This window comes from Myotis davidii, unplaced genomic scaffold (genome assembly GCF_000327345.1).
Source record: "Myotis davidii unplaced genomic scaffold, ASM32734v1 scaffold916, whole genome shotgun sequence".
Taxonomy (NCBI): domain Eukaryota; kingdom Metazoa; phylum Chordata; class Mammalia; order Chiroptera; family Vespertilionidae; genus Myotis; species Myotis davidii.
Genome location: NW_006288013.1, coordinates 2068787 through 2085357, shown reverse-complemented (window position 1 = coordinate 2085357; position 16571 = coordinate 2068787). Strand labels below are relative to the sequence as shown.

The window sequence follows — 16571 nt, the reverse complement described above, 5'->3', positions numbered from 1 at the left end:
TCTCTCTGCATCCAGAGTCTAGCAACAGTGTGTGTGTGTGTGTGTGTGTGTACATATATATATTTCAGAGAGGAAGGGAGAAGGTGGGTGGGAAGAAAGGAGGGAGGGAGAGAGAGAGAGAATATGAAAGAGAATCACAGATCGGCTACCTCCCGCACGCCCCACACCGGGGACCAAGCCCGAAAACCCAGGTATGTGCTCTGACAGGGAATGGAACCGTGACTTCCCAGTTCATAGGTCGACGCTCAACCATGAGCCATGTAGGCGGTGCCACCAAAGAGATTTTTAAAGAAAAAGTGACTCAATTATACTGCCTGAAAACAGTGGGTTTCATGTGTTCTCACATGCTTCTGGCCCATAGCTTTTATACTACACTAATTTAAACTACAATTTAAAATTTTCAACACAACTTCTCTTATAATTTTTAATGGCTATGAAATATTTCATTTGATGTGTTCATAAATATTTTTTTTGAGTTTTGAAAAGGTTTCCCTTAGAAGACCTTACATTTGTGTAGTGCTTTCCAGTGTATGAAACCCTTTCACACAGACCTCATTGTTTCTCACAGTGCTTTATAGGTATTACCCTTTCTTTGCAGACACATATACAAACTCAGAGATAAAATAACTCGCTCAGGGTCCCACATCTCAGAAGCAGCATGTCAGACTTAGACCAGGGTTTTCCCACTCTGCCCAATACCCTTTCCAGGACACCAAACGTCCAGCACATTTTTCTGACAGGAATCTGACCCATCAGTGTCCTGATGCTAAAGTCTGCAAGGCAGAATGTGCAAGATGGAAAGTACATTTAAAGAGATCATTGTCCTGCTATCCCGACTGTCCAGGAACCAGTTCCTGCTGCTGGGGGCACGGCAATGGAAACGTGGCTATTAGTGGAAATCCTCAGCAAAAGAACTCACTGTTCTCCAATACAAGTCCACGTCTGCAATTCCCACATGACGGGGAGTGGGGCTGCCCTGAACGTCCTGAGGCTGTAATGAAGATTCGTCAGTAGTATTACAGATAGAGGACGAGAAACAACTACCACAGGCGGAAAGACACAGGAAGAAGGCACTGGACTTTAGGGCTTTGCTACGTGGAGACTTGTATCACAGGGTACTTGGGTAGCAGCCGAGTAGAGTGGAGGGAAGCATTCCTCTCCCCATTTAAAGGATATCCTGCCTGACGAATACCCTAGTGGGGTGCAGCCCCTCCTGCAAGGACAGACTGTTCAACTGAGCAATTTTAGAGACTCTATTCTGGAGCAGAGGAATATCTTGAAATATCACATTTGAGGCACAATGAGCTACAATGAAACCAGGTCCACCATATGTTGTGAACACATTAAAACATTTTGTAAACTGTAAAGCAATGTCCAAATGACAGTCATATTATGAATAGCAATTATTAACAGCAAAGATGTAGCAAAAATTACTGGAGAAAAATTGTTGCTGTGTTTCCAGTTTGTTACACGTGCATATTATGGAGAGGCAGCTTGTGTTACCACTATCAGGCCACTATCAAGAGTCTCCAAGAATAAATTCTCTTCAGGTCAGAGTTCATATTCACTGAAGAGACAGCAGGAAAAACTAGGAACTGGGGGATACACAGAGGAGGTAATTTAAGTATAGAGGCAGGGGAAGGGATAGGATCCCTTACAGCGGTTCTCAACCTGTGGGTCGCGACCCCTTTGGCGGTCGAACGACCCTTTCACAGGGGTCACCTAAGCCCATCCTGCGTATCAGATATTTACGTGACGATTCATAACAGTAGCAACATTACAGTTATGAAGTAGCAACAAAAATAATTTTATGGTTGGGTCACAACATGAGGAACTGTATTTAAATGGCCAGAAAGTTGAGAACCACGGCCTTAGAGATTTTTCAAATCCAGGATCTCAGGAAAACAGCAAACCAGAAGTTCTTGTTGAGCCAGTGTGCAGAGGTTATGAGTCAGGTCCAATTGTAAAAGGCACAGGTTCTGCAAAATGCAGTTCTAGCTGTGTATGGGTTTGTAGTATGAAAAAAACCTCCGCTAGATGGGCCCACCAAGTTTCTGTCCTTAGAGTATCAATTTGAAATATCAAAGGTCAATCATTGTGGGGAGGATATTAATAATGCCCATCTATACTTCTATGTGTGTTCTAGGATAACTCTAAGAGAAAGGTAGGGCAAATATAAATATAAACTCATTAAAAAACTGAGGCATAGTGAGCTTAAGTACATTGCTAAGTCTGGAACCCTTTATTCCATTTTCAATGTTTCTCTTTACTAGAATGTATTTGAGCTCAATCATCATATTTCATCACATTCTTTTTTGTTGTTGTTAATCCTCACCCAGGGATACTTTTTTTCTTTGATTTTTAGAGAGTGGGAGGGAGGAAGGGGAGAGACAGAGAGAGAAGCATGGATGTGAGAGAGACACATTGAATGGTTGCCTCCTGCATGTGCCCCAATTGGGCTGGGGATTGAGCCTGCAACCGAGGTACATGTCCTTGACCAGAATCGAACCCAGGACCCTTCAGTCCACAGGCCAACACTCTAACCACAGAGCCAAACTGGCCAGGGCCATATTTCTTCACATTCTTAAGTCTCCTTTCTTTTCAGAATAAGGAAACCAGAGGCCAGAGTGTTTGCTTTGCAAAATGTCCAGGGAACTCCAGGCTTAAGGAGCAAGGTTCCGGGATGACTATAAAAAGTCCTGTGCTTTCAGGTTCTCCAGAGGCTGAGAGCAGTGAATTTTATTTGTAGTCTTTACTCTCCCTCAGTGTGAGGAATTCCAAATAACCAATCTTCATAATAAATAAACTAATCTTTCATTAAACCAGATCAATTTGAGACACTGTAGGCTACAAAGAAACCAGGTCCACCATATGTTGTGAACACATTAAAACATTTTGTAAACTGTAAAGCAATGTCCAAATGACAGTCATATTATTAACAGCAAAGATGTAGCAGAAAGTGGTTGAAGAGTCACGAGCTATGTTAATAGTAATAGCTCCCTGAATAACAGTTTAAGAACCACCTAAACTCCTGAGTTCTTTATAAAGGCACCCCTAAAACTCCCACACATAATGGCTGCAAGTTCACTGGACAAGAGGTAGCTGGAGCCTTAGCTGACCAGAGGGCAATTTAGGGCTACTGGCAAGAGAAGTAGAATATCTAGGTTTCTGGAGGGGTGTGGACCATGACCTGATAAAATCTGTCTTATGGAAGTCCTATTAGTTGTTTTGGTGTAGCGTGATTAAGATTGCTGTTTGTGCCTGGCCAGGTGGCTCAATCCCCAGCCCAACTGGGGCACATGCCGGATACACCAAGGTTATAGGTTCAATCCCTGGTCAGGGCACTTACAGGAATCAAGAATCAACCCAGGAATGTACAAATAAGCCGAACAACAAATCAATCTCTCTCTCTCTCTAAAATCAATAAAAGAAAACAACAACACAAAACCACGGATGCTGGACACTAAACATGCACCTTGCTAGCACCATGTATTTCTTCCAGAGTAAAAAAAAAAAAAAGGATTGTTGCTCTTTTCTCAATGCCTTTTCTATCTTTTAATTTGGAATATAAACTGGGAAGAAACGACAATCAGATATTACTCCCACCTGTTTTCTTTTTATTATACATACTTTAGATTACACACTGAATACAAATATTGATCAAAAGCCAAAAGCCCCATACATTTCTTATCAACTCAAACCAAGGCCAAACTGTCTTTCAACTCTGCATTTTTATGTTCTTGCCTCACCACTTACTAAAATAAATATGTGAACAAATAGCAATCTGATCCAAATAAGCATCTTTCATCTATAATTATCTGAAACAGATTTAAAGAAGATTGCCGTTAATGCCCCTCACCAATTGCATCCTCAATGCCTGTCCTGCCATGCTTAAATGTCTGGATCCGATTTACAGAGAATATGAATGTGTAACATTGTGGAGGGACGCTTCTGGCAGATCCTGTCTGAGGAGGACAGAAGGTCAAACAGCTTCTTTGCTGCTCTGACGGCGTCCCTGGGCTGGGTCAGAGGGTGGGAGAGCCCTGTCTGGATCTGCAATGGATCACTCACACAATTAAGTTCTTGTCAGAACAACAAAGAAAGACAGCACAACTTCCCCAGGCAAGAGGACAGCCAGATGGAAAGGAACTATTTTTCTCCACCGACTTCAACATTTGAAATGAGAATTAATGATGGAAAAACACATTTCTAAGTTTTAGAACACACCCTTTCTCGGATGGCTGGGGTTACTATTTTGAGGTGCTGTTTGGAAATCTTAGGAAAACAGAATCTGATTTTTTTCCTCACTGGAAACTGGTTACTCGAGTAAAATAAAAATAACACCTTCAAATCACTTTTGATTGACAAACTAAGCCCTGTAAGAATACGATTATAGTATAGGAGGTCCTCAGCTAACACATCCATACTTTTATTCATTATACAGAGTTGATACAATGCTGTTTGCATGAAGAATTTGGGTGTTCATGCATCAGCTGACAAGTGGACATTTTAAAGTTTCTTCCCATTGATGCTATCCACAAGCAACACTTTGCTTTGGCATTTTCTTCATCTTTACCTGACATCAGTGTTTGTTTTTGTTCAATTATTGGTAAAGAAAGAAGTATGGAGGCAAAGGTGGCAGTGATTAGGCTTGTCTTAAGTGGCAAGTGTTGGGCTTCAAGAAGAAACTCTTCATATGATCAATTGTGAAGGAAGAGAATAAACAAGTGTGAAAGTTTAAAAATCTACATCTGAAGACTATCACAAAGGTAAGGAACAATGTGCATTTGACTCCTTGAGTCAAATATTCCCAGTTCATGGACCGCCCCACCCCCCACCTCCCATACACGTAAGTCTATTGTCACAATTTCAGTGATTTTGACTTCCCAATATATTTTGGAGACCTAGTATGTACTAACATAACACGTAAAGGTAGCCTCTGCATCAATTGTTAGTGACTTTGTCCAGCACATGTTCATGTATGATTAAGAGATAGAAGGATCCTCAGAGTTCATCTACTTTAAGATGATAGGTTTGCAGATGAAATAACTGGAGGCCACAAAGATGATCTTACTTGGCTAATGCTCCACAGGTGAATTAGTGGTGGCACTGGGACCAGAACCTAGGAGTCCTCCAATTCAATACTCTTTTTATCACTTACTTTTAATATCCAACCAACATGTTAACTTTACAATTCTATCCACTTCCTCAAAAATCAATGGAGACATGATTCCTTTTAGCTTCAGAAACTATTAGTGCATCCAGGTTTGGGGCCTGTGAATGTTTGTTGATTCTTGTTCCAAGAATCAACAAACATTCTGGAGACCTGAAAGCCAAATCAGTATGCCAATACAGTATGGAGACCTGAATGCCAAATCAGTACTGGCTGATGTTGCAAATGCTTTAAAATAGTTTTTGCATTTTATCTTCAAATTCTAAGGTTAAATATCACCTTTTCAGAGATGTCTTCTCTAGCAAGTTTATTTATGCTTGACCTGTGCTTTATATTTTATAGCACATGTCCTATTTTAAAATAATACATTTTGTTTACTTACTGATTGTGTGTCTTTTCTAATCGACTGTAAATTCCATGACAGCAGGGATCATTTCTGTTTAGTTCAGTAGTGTTTATTAAGTACCTTTCACAGTTCTTAGTATATAGAATAAACTCAGAGAGTAGTTGTTGAATAAACAAATGAATTTCTCTCTGTAGCTAATGGTTGAAGTAAACCTATGGAAGCCCTACTTATCTCTTTTATTCTGTCCTAAACTTGGTTTCTAAGTCCAAGGTATTAAAGTTCCAGGGAAGTAGATTTTAGCTCAGCAAAAGCTATCAACTAGAGAGATTCAGAAATGAAAGGAGCTATTTTGTGGGCTACTGAGCTCTGTGCCAAGGGATGCTGCCCAGGCACACAAGATCTCTCTGCATCAGCCAGAAGTTTGACATTGATCTCTCAGTGACTTCCATGACTTCCAACTCTAAGATTCTGTAGTTCATTTCAGCTGATTTTGAGTTAGGTTAAAATAAACTTCACATATAAATGACTTATAGTAAGTCATCTAATGATACTTAGAAAGTTGATTATTCAGGCATGAAAGCCTTTTTATAATTATTTGATAATACAAATTCTACTGAATATGCAAGCTATAGTCTACATATACGTAACTCAATGAAGGGTAAAAGCAAAGTTATAAAATTGTGTGGTGACTCTGTTTTACACACACTTTAATGTACTTACTAACTTGAGGGAAATGATGTATGAGCTCATTGTCCAAAATCACACATTCAAGGTGCTGGGACTGTCAGGCCTCAAACTCCTGAATCAGCCATCTTCTCACTCTAAGAAACAACATCACTTTTGACTCCCAAACTACCTAGCCCTTAGGTTTAACTATATTTTCATCTTCAATTTGGATTGAAAATACCTTTTTTCAAATTTCCCCAGGAAAAAGACAAATGGAATTTTAAAATATAACTATTTTTTTTCTTTCATAGATATCAAAAATCTATTTTACTGCTTATTAGAGAAGTTATAACATCACAACACAATAGTGATTAGTTTAAATAATTAATATCTCTCATTAGCTTTTATAAGTAAAAAGCCAATTTAAGAATACATTTATTGGGGGCAATACTGGTTATTAACATTATATAAATTTCAGGTGTACAACTTTAAATAATTAATATCTCTCATTAGCTTTTATAAGTAAAAAGCCAATTTAAAAATACATTTATTGGGGCAATACTGGTTATTAACATTATATAAATTTCAGGTGTACAACTTGATAATAAATCTGTATTTTCCATTGTGTGCTCACCACTCAAAGTCCAGTCTTCCACGCCATATATTTGACCCTCTGTACCCTCTTCATCCTCTCCATACATTCCCCTCTGGTAGCCACCATACTGTTGTCTGTGTCTATAAGTTTGTTTTCTTTGTTTGTTGCTTTCTGTTTTATATCCCCTAAAAGACTGAAATCATATGGTTCTTGTCCATTTCCATCTGACTTATCACTTAACATGGTATTCTCAAGATCCATCCATGCTGTCGTAAATGGCAATAATTCATCTTTTCTTATGGCTGAGTAGTATTCCACTGTATATATGTACCACTTCTTTTTTATCCAATCATCCATCAGTGAATACTTAGGTTGTTTCCATTCTTGGCTACCATAAATAATGCCACAATGAACACAGGGTTACATATTTTTATGAATAAATGTTTTCAACTTTTACAGTTAGATGCCCAGTAGAGAGATTGCTGGTTATATGGTAACCCTTTTCTTCAATTTTTGGGTAACCTCATATTGTTTTCCATAGAGGCTACACCAATTTACATTCCCATCAGCAGTGAATGAGTATTCCCTCTTCGCCACATCCTTTCCAACATTTGTCATTTCCTCTTATTGATAACAGGCATTTTAACAGGTATGAGGCAGTGATTTTTTATGGTTTTGATTTTCATTTCCCTCACAGGCAGTGAAATTGAGCATCTTTTCAAATATCTGTTGGCCATCTATGTGTCCTTTTGGGGAAAAGGTCTGTTCAGGTCCTTTGCTCATTTTTATTGGATTTTTTTGTTGTTGAATTATGTGTTTTAAAAAATATATATTTCGGATATTAGCCTGTTATTAGAAATAGCATTTGTACATTTCTTCTCCCATTGGGTTGACTGCCTTTTTGTTTTGTTGATGCTTTCTTTTGTTGTGCAGAAAGAAGCATTTTTGTTGATACAGTCCCATTCATTTCTTTTTGCTTTTACTTCTGTTGCCTTTGGGGTCAAGTTCACAAAAGTTTTGCATCTATGTTTTCTTCTTTGTATTTTATTGTTTGAGGTAGGTGTTATAGTCAAGTCTTTTAATATATATATATATATATATCTGTGTATATAAATATATATAAAATACTAGAGGCCCGGTGCATGAAATTGGGGTGGGGTGTGTGTCCCTCAGCCCAGCCTGATCGCCTCCTAACCCCTCCCCTGCCAGCCTGATCGACACCTAACTGCTCCCCTGCTGGCCTGATTGCTCCTAACTGCCCTCCCCTGCAAACCTGGTCCTCCCCAACTGCCCTCCCTTTCAAGCCTGGTACCTCCTAATTGCTCTCCCCTGCCAGCCATCTTGTGGCAACCATCTTTTACCACATGGGGGCGGCCATCTTGTGTTGGAGTGATGGTCAATTTGCATATCACCTCTTTATTAGCTAGGATATTAGATAGGATTGATTTCAAAGAGAAAGGGAGAGGGAGAGACAGAAACATCAATGATAAGAGAGAATCACTAATTAGCTGCCTCCTGCACACCCCCCACTGAGGATCAAGCCCGCAACCTGGGATGTGCCCTGATGGGGAATCGAGCTGTGACCTCCTGCTTAATAGGTCAATGCTCAATCACTGAGCCATGCCGGCTGGGCTATATTCAAGTCTTTAATTAATCCATTTTGAATTAATTTTTGTGTATAGTGTTAGACAGAAATCTAATTCATTCCTTTCCATGTGGCTTTTCCATTTTCCCAACATCATTTATTCGAGGAATTCCTTTCTCTATTGTGTTTCGAGTTCCTCTGTTGAAAATTAGTTGCTCATATATGTGTAGGTTTATTTCTGGGCTCTCAATTCTATTCTATTGGTCTGTGTGTCTATTTTTCTGTCAATCCCACACTGTTTTGATTATTTTAGTTTTGTAGTATAATTTAAAGTCAGAGGGTGTGTTTGGTACCTCTGGTTTTATTTTTCATAGGATTGTGTGGGCTACTTGGATCTTTTGTAGTTACATACACATTTGAGGATCTTTTTGTTCTATTTCTCTGAAAAATGCCATGGGGATTTTGACAGGGATTGCATTAAATGTGTATATTGCTTTAGATACTATGGCCACTTGAACTATGTTAATTCTTCCAACCCACGAACATAGACTATCTTTCCATTTCTTTGTGCCTCCAATTTCTTTCAACAATGTCTTGTAGTTTCCAGTGTATAGGTCCTTTACTTCCTTTGTTAAGTTTATTCCTAGATATTTTATTGTCTTTGTTGCAAATGTTAATGGGATTGTTTTCTTTATTTCTTTTACTAGTATTTCATTGATAGTATAAGAAAAGCAATGGGCCGAAACCGGTTTGGCTCAGTGGATAGAGCGTCGGCCTGCGGACTGAAAGGTCCCAGGTTCGATTCCATTCAAGGGCATGTACCTGGGTTGCGGCACATCCCCAGTAGTAGATGTGCGGGAGGCAGCTGATCGATGTTTCTCTCTCATCGATGTTTCTAACTATCTCTCTCCCTTCCTCTCTGTAAAATATCACTCAAATATATTTTTAAAAAAAGGAAAAAAGAAAAGAAAAGCAATGGATTTTTGTACATTGATTTTGTATCCTGCAATTTTGCTGTATTTGGTGGAGTCTTTGGGGTTTTCGATATATAGAATCATATCATTTGCAAATACAGTATTACTTCTTCATTTGCTTTTTGGATACATTTACAATTTCTTTCTCTTGCCTGAATGCTGTGGCTAGGACTTCCAGTACTATGTTGAATAACAGTGGTGAGAGCGGGCATCCTTATCTTGTCCCTGATCTTAGAGGGAAAGCTTTCAATTTTTGACTAATGAGTATGATATTAGCTGAGGGTTTGTCATATATGGCCTTTATTATATTAAGGTACTTTCCTTCTATATCCATTTTATTGAGGCTCAACAGTTATTAAATGTCATTTTTTTCACCCAGTCTGATAAAAGATTTCAATTCAGAATAGCAGTTTATTAACTTAAGACCCAAAGAAGGAATATTTTCTTCTATAATGTTTAGTAAAACACAGAGAATAAGATGGGCATTTGTCATAGGTTAAATGGTAAGAAAGAAAAGGTCCAACAACATTTTATTTTTAGTTACTAGTTGTTTCTCAAAGGTCACACAAATTAGTGAGCTAATCATTAAAGAAAAAGTACACTATCTCATCCTTTTTTAGAGTTTGAAAGGACCTTTGAAACCATCTAGTTCAATTTCTTCATTTCTTCTTAATTGACATAATTGATTAGAGATTTTACAGTCTATAAGTACCTCTTCTTGGGAGAGTTCATCTTTCTATGAAATGCCTCTACTTTGTAAGAAAATCATGACCACTTATTTTTCATATTATATGCTAGGGTATGACAAGTACATTTTGAAAACTTCTTCACTTCTAAAATCCAAACATGCGTTCTCCTGTAGGCACATGTGTGTGCAGCACCTCTGGCTTGCATGATTTCCCTTAACCAGTCTTCCAGTTACAAAACACATGAATGAGTAAATCTTGGAAAAGGGATGACATCTTTTATATTGTCAATTCCCAAGATGCATTGCAGATAGCGTTCAAATCCCATCCCAAAACCTCCATGTGGCACAGATCCAAATCGACGGAGGTCCAGATACCTGATTTTGAGAAACAGAGAATCATAACCTGTAAATGCCATATAGGGTCAGAGTTTATAATAGAATTTATGTTTCAAAGTATTTTGTAATCATTTATCATTCACGTCATTGTGGTAGACCAGTTTTTTCCCTCCACAGACAGATAAAGGACACAGAAGTTAAAAATGATCTGTCCAGTGTTACCCAAACAGTAGCAAATCCTGTCATTCATTCATTCATGGGCTTTAGTTACTTGACCCTTTTTCTTTTAAGTTACTTATTTAATTATATACAGAAAACTTACCTCATGAGGCCACAGGAAATATTCTAATAACTTTACTAATTTTCTTCAAAATATATTCCCTTCCTATTTCTTAGAATGTTGATAGTGCTCTTTTTTTTTTCTTACCAAAATCATACTGTTCATACACAGAAGAAAGTGAAGAATTTTGCCTGATAAATTACAAAAAGATATGTCCTACTAGATTAGACTGTCAGCTACATCAAGGGAAGGACCTGCATTTTATTCACTTTTCCATCTTCAGTACCTGCTCTGGAGTAGATGCTTACTATATGAAGATTTATTGTTTGTAGGTACAAAAATATACTTGTGAGCACTGGAGTGAGGAGAAACTTCCAGTTCTCTGCTTCACGCCTAGTGGAAGGTGTCCGGAGTCATTTTTCTGGAAGGTTGGGCAGCCTCTCAAGCCCATTCATAAACATTCTGTGCCCACTTAAGATGGCTAGAAAATGCCAATATGGCAACCTGGGATACGGTTATTTTAGGAAAGAAGAGGAGGAGGAAGATTCTGTAAATCTTCTTATGTCATTTGGTGGGAGAATTCTTGAGTTACATAATATTGATTAAGGCAAGTTTAGAATTTCTTGAATGATTTGTAAAATCAGTTCCAGAATAGAGCTTCTGTGCCATAGCTGGGAGTCATTTAGCTCCTCCAGGATAAAGACTGTCACTTATTTTCCCACTGTTAACAATCATGGCTACATGTACAGGTATTTTATGTGGTTAAGATTAAATACTTATCTTTCTAAAATAAAATATGAACTGCAACTAGGTGAGTTAGAAACAAGTGAGAGATCTACACACAGGAGCATCTAGCATAAAACTTCAGATCAGTAAGAGCTGTCAGGAATAATGGATGAACACAGTCTTCAACAATTGAAATGTTTGGTTGCTGGATTAACTTTAAGTTTATAAGACACAGGGGCAGGGTATACTTTGATTTAGTGAGAAAGTGAGATGAAGGGCATATCAAACCACTGCCACAAACACCTGCAGGATCTGAGCTGGCAGCTAGAGCTCCAGCAAAAGCTTTAGGTGGCTCTAAACTTCTCATAACTTGATGTCAAAACGCTGGTATGAATGTGCTGGAAACGGAATTCAGCATTTTTCTTGCCTTTGCTTTATTTTATTTATTTGCCTTTGCTTCAATAGATGGAAAAACCCAGTTCTTAGAAACAAGTTTTCTAAAGAATATGTATTTGATAGATTGTTGTCTATTCTAGGGTAGCCAGATTATAAAAGAGATGATACAGAATTTGTGGAACTAGTTACAGGTTTTACTTGCATATGGCATGTAGAAATAGGAAGTGAGTAAATTCTTAGACACCTGGTGTGGCCACTCAGAGTGGATAGAACACTAGCAGAGGTCACAGACTTGAAGATTTTGAAAACCCCTTCTATCTTTCAAATACTATGGTAACCATTTAAAAGGAAGGAAGTTCAAATAATAAATCTTTATATTTAGAGAGCTTAACAGTTTGACAACTTTAGTTGGAAAAAGAATAGTATTGAAATTATCAATAAAGACCAGAAAAGGCCTAAACTTATTTAACCAATAATTAAAATTTGCATTTAGCTCGTTTTCATATACTTGCAGACAGAAACTGAGGTAAAATGCATACGCTTGATCAGTCAGGCTCATCTACCTAATAGCAGAAGTTAGGAGGACGGGGGTGGGGGAAAGGGGTAGCATTTACCGAGCTTCTACCCTATGTAGATACTTAACCTATATTGTCTCATTTCATCCTTACAATACCCTGTGAAATAATATTACCATTCCATCTTTTAGCCAAGAAAACCAAGACTCAGAGAGATTAACCATGCCTAAGGACATTGCTGGTAAAAAACAAGGCATTCAAGGCCCATTACTTAAACCCAATTTTAGGCTTTTTGCATTTCTGAAATTTAGTTCCTTCACTTCCAAAAGACAAGTGTGTAATCAAACCCTTTCTTCTCCTGAGGACAGGTGAAGAATTAATAATATTGTTGATAATATTATACCAATACTATGAAAGAGTCTATTACAGAAATATAAATTAAAATTCTGCATATACAAAAAAGTATCTGAAGAAAGGGTCTGAGGAAAGAAAACCAGAAAATTTTGGAGAAGTAAATGTACGAGTGCAGACGGGTGGTCTTCCCTAAGCAGCTTAGATTTCTAAGGTTGGTGACGATCACTTAGGGGTCACTTAGTTCAAGCACCCAATTTCACATAGAGAGAAACTGAAGCATAATGGTTAGGAACAAAGTCCCAGCACTATGCTTCTAACTGCTGTGCTCTTAGTTACGTTAGTTAATATCTCTAGGCCTCAGGTCTGGAGGCACAGTTAAAAAGGAGCAAGAACAGTACCTAACTCACAGGGTGTTATGCTGTTTACATGACACAATATACAACTAACTGTAACACAGTCATCCAGCACACAATAAGTAATAAATAAACAAACAGCAGCCATTATTATTACTATTTTTCAAGGACTCAAACAGTGCCTTGGGAATACAAGTAAAAACCATCTAATGCTCGAACCAACAGCTAGAAGAAGAATCATTAGGGGCCTCCTTCTTACCATTGGTAGGCTTCTGTCAGTCCTGATCTGTAAAAGGAATACAACAGAATTCTTTCAGAGAATGTCAGTAAGGCAAACATACTAACCACTAAACATTGTCTGGGTTGTGTGCTCTTTACAGAAAAGTGCACACTAACTCGTGCTCTCAAAGAACATGCATCCTAGCTGAGGGGCTGCACCTTTACTGTATGGTCAGAAAGGTGCGTTGAACAAGAGTCCCAGGTGTTATCAAATAAGTGGCCTCGTCAATAAATGCTTTAGGAGGCAAGTAGGACCCAGGGATTCATTTGGATGGGTGTACTGTCCTGTCACACAAGAAAAGCACTATTACTGCTCTGAAGGTTGTTGGGAGGCACACACAAACAAAGGACACACAGACACACCTTTCACTCTATTACATTAAAATAATACAGATTCTGAGGCTACCTTCATAGTATGATTGCAAATTGGCTTTTGCCAATTAAGTGTTAAAAGGTTTTAGCTTTTAGTACTCATTAAAATTAATTTCAGTCCTTTAAAAAAGTGTTTGGGACCAGTATATCTGAAGTGATCAGGACAACGAAAATGCAAATATACAAAAATACAGAACACATACACAGAAGTCACAGACGGATCAGAGAGAGATGGAAATGCATATCCATTTCATTAGAAAAGATAAATTTGGATATTATCAGATATTAGGTAAACATTTAATGTTATGAGGAAAGGTTTCCTGAAGGAAGGAAGCAAGCAAAGAAAACAGAGCAATTAATCTTTCAACAGATGAGGTTTCTTGCCATGTGTGATTTTTATTGTGCTTTAAAAAAGCCCAAAAAAACACACCCAGAGAATCTTTAAATTCTTTCCATCTAAGGAGTTTGACCTTTACTTCAATTCCACGATTTTCCCAGGACTTTCTAACATGTTGGTTATAGTAAGGAGTCAGTCCGCTAATAAAAAAGAGTCCTCCCAAAACATTTTCTTCTGGAACCTAACCAAATAGAGCAGTTCAAGTAAATAGAATTACAAAACCAAGTTGCCCAACAGATTTATAGGTTGAGACCTTGGAAAACATCAACTTTTAAAGCATTTTTCCATTAGGTAAAGAAGGCCTTACAAATGGCTAATTTAGCAGGATATTTTCAAACAATTATGGCTTTTCCAGGTTACTTTCCAGGTTACTCTGAAAAGTACCAGTATTATCTGGAGAGAAGGAATATGCCTTCAACATGGGAAAGCCTTTTTTAAAAAAATGTTTGGCACAGCAAAAGTGGAAAACCGAGGTTTATAACCCTGGTTAGTTTAGGAAGTCATTGTGGTGTGTTGGCAGACCATGCATATATGGAAGTGGTAGTTCAATTAGAAACACGATTCCCTATTTCTCTTCTTCAAAACATTTTCTGTGTGTTCACCGATTCACTTCCCAGGCCTTGGCCAGATAGTTAAAGTAAGTTATTCAAATAGCTAAATCAAGACCCTTACACAATGTAGAAAATCTGAGGAAGGGAAAACTGCTTATCTTAAATAGCTTAGCAGATATTTTTAGTATCCTTCTATTTCCATCTTTATCCTTTTTCTGGTTCAGACTCTGTTTCTTTATGGCCCTACAGGATTCATAATTTATAGTAAATGAAAAGAACAAAGAGAAGAAAAAAATAAAAATGAAGGGCAAGCTTCAATGGGGAAATCTTCCTCCTTCCATCATTTACTTTTTAAAAAGCCATTTCCATAGGAAGAGATAAATACAAACAGAGGGCAGTTTTCGTTGTGGCCTTGTTTCATGTAACAGTTCTATCTGTTAAGAAAGGGAAGCTGAGAAAGGTCAAGTAACAACTCGCTCAAGGTCACTAGAATCTGAATTTCAGGTCTGCCAGCGGCTGCGGCCTGTGAACTGTCCTCTGTTACTTTGTCATGACTGCCTTTGAGTTTCCTGTCCCCAATTTCTGAATTTTGTTTCTTTTAGGTCTGACCAATACCTGGCCAGCCGCTGCTCTAAGAAATGGTATCGCTCCTCTCGGAGGCTTCCTCCAAAGAGCTCTCCAACTCCAGGAACCAGAAGGTCAACAGCAGCAACCTAAGAAGGAAACAAACAAACAGAACATAGACATTACACTTTCAGGGGCTTCAACAACTGTCACGTTCTCAAGCATGTGGAACTTTTAACATTTTGACAACTGACTAACTGCTCACCAGAATCTTATTTATGTTATTTGTTCATGTTCCTGTTTCAGGATCAAATGTTTAATATCATCTTTAGAATACATGCTACACAAATTGCAGGTGAAGAGTTTCCTTTCCTCTCGTGTACCCTTTTATGCAGTGTACTTAACAAAAATGTGTTTTCTTCACAAAAGTGATACAAAGGTTAATTATAAAAAATGTGGAAAATATTAAAAATTATGAAATATTAAAAATCACCTATCACTACACAGAAGCAATTACATTCTGGCATATTTCCTTTCAGGTTTTCTTCTTCTTAAACATTTAAAGAGTATTGTAGAGATCAAATTACATATAAAAATTTATCATTCTAGTGTCTTTCTAACATTATGGAATAAATATTCTTCCTAGGTAAATTAAAGTATTTTGCAGACTTAATGTTTTAGTAGCTGCACAGTTTATTGTTTAGGAGTATCATAGCTTTTATTGAACTGTTTTCCTTTTGTTGAACATGTAGGGGTATGTGCATGTTTGTTTTCTCTTATAAATAATGTGACAATGAAGATTTTTCTTTAATTTGTAGTATTTTGTTAAGACATGTAAAATATGGTCTGATTATTACAAAGAAGTACAGATTAAAACAACAAGATATCATTTTGGAGTTATCAAAGCGGTGAAGATAAGAAAACAACATAAACTAGCTGGACTAGACAATGCATCAACCAGTGTTCTCGTACATTTGATACAACCTTTCCGTCAGCAATTTGGCAAAAGATAATCAAAAGCCTTAAAAATGCAATATGCTTTGACTCAGCAATAATGGTTTTAGGAACCAGTCCCAACAAAATAATCGGAGATGCAAAAATAAGATTAACAGACAGGACATTTATTGCAGCATTACTTATAATGACAAGAAATTCACGTGCACATCAATAGAGACTCTTAGATACATGATAGTCATGAATAAGAAAAAGAATGACATCTATATCATGAAATGTTAATTGTGTTGCCACTGTGACATCTTTTATCTGTATTTCCTTATTTTCTACAATGAAGATTTGTTATATTTTTGTAATAAAAAAACAAAAATATTTCTTTTCATTTTATGTAAACAGTTTTAGAATTGTAGGCATAGAGAAGCACAACCTTACTTTGTAGTTTATAAATAAATATTAAGAAAAAGTTC

The 16571-nt window shown here is 37.5% G+C and overlaps 1 protein-coding gene across 1 annotated transcript in view; it reads right to left on the bottom strand.

Moving 5' to 3' along the window:
* Positions 1-9725: 9725 nt before the first annotated feature.
* The window catches only part of NARS2 (asparaginyl-tRNA synthetase 2, mitochondrial (putative)), a 116504-nt gene continuing 109658 nt past the window's right edge, over positions 9726-16571 (bottom strand). The window contains exons 13-15 of the mRNA XM_006759881.2: positions 15202-15299; positions 13247-13273; positions 9726-10402 (exon numbers count right to left, since the gene is read on the bottom strand). Of these exons, the coding sequence (XP_006759944.1) occupies positions 10258-10402; positions 13247-13273; positions 15202-15299 (270 nt within the window). The 3' untranslated portion in view covers positions 9726-10257. The remainder of the gene's footprint in view (positions 10403-13246; positions 13274-15201; positions 15300-16571) is intronic.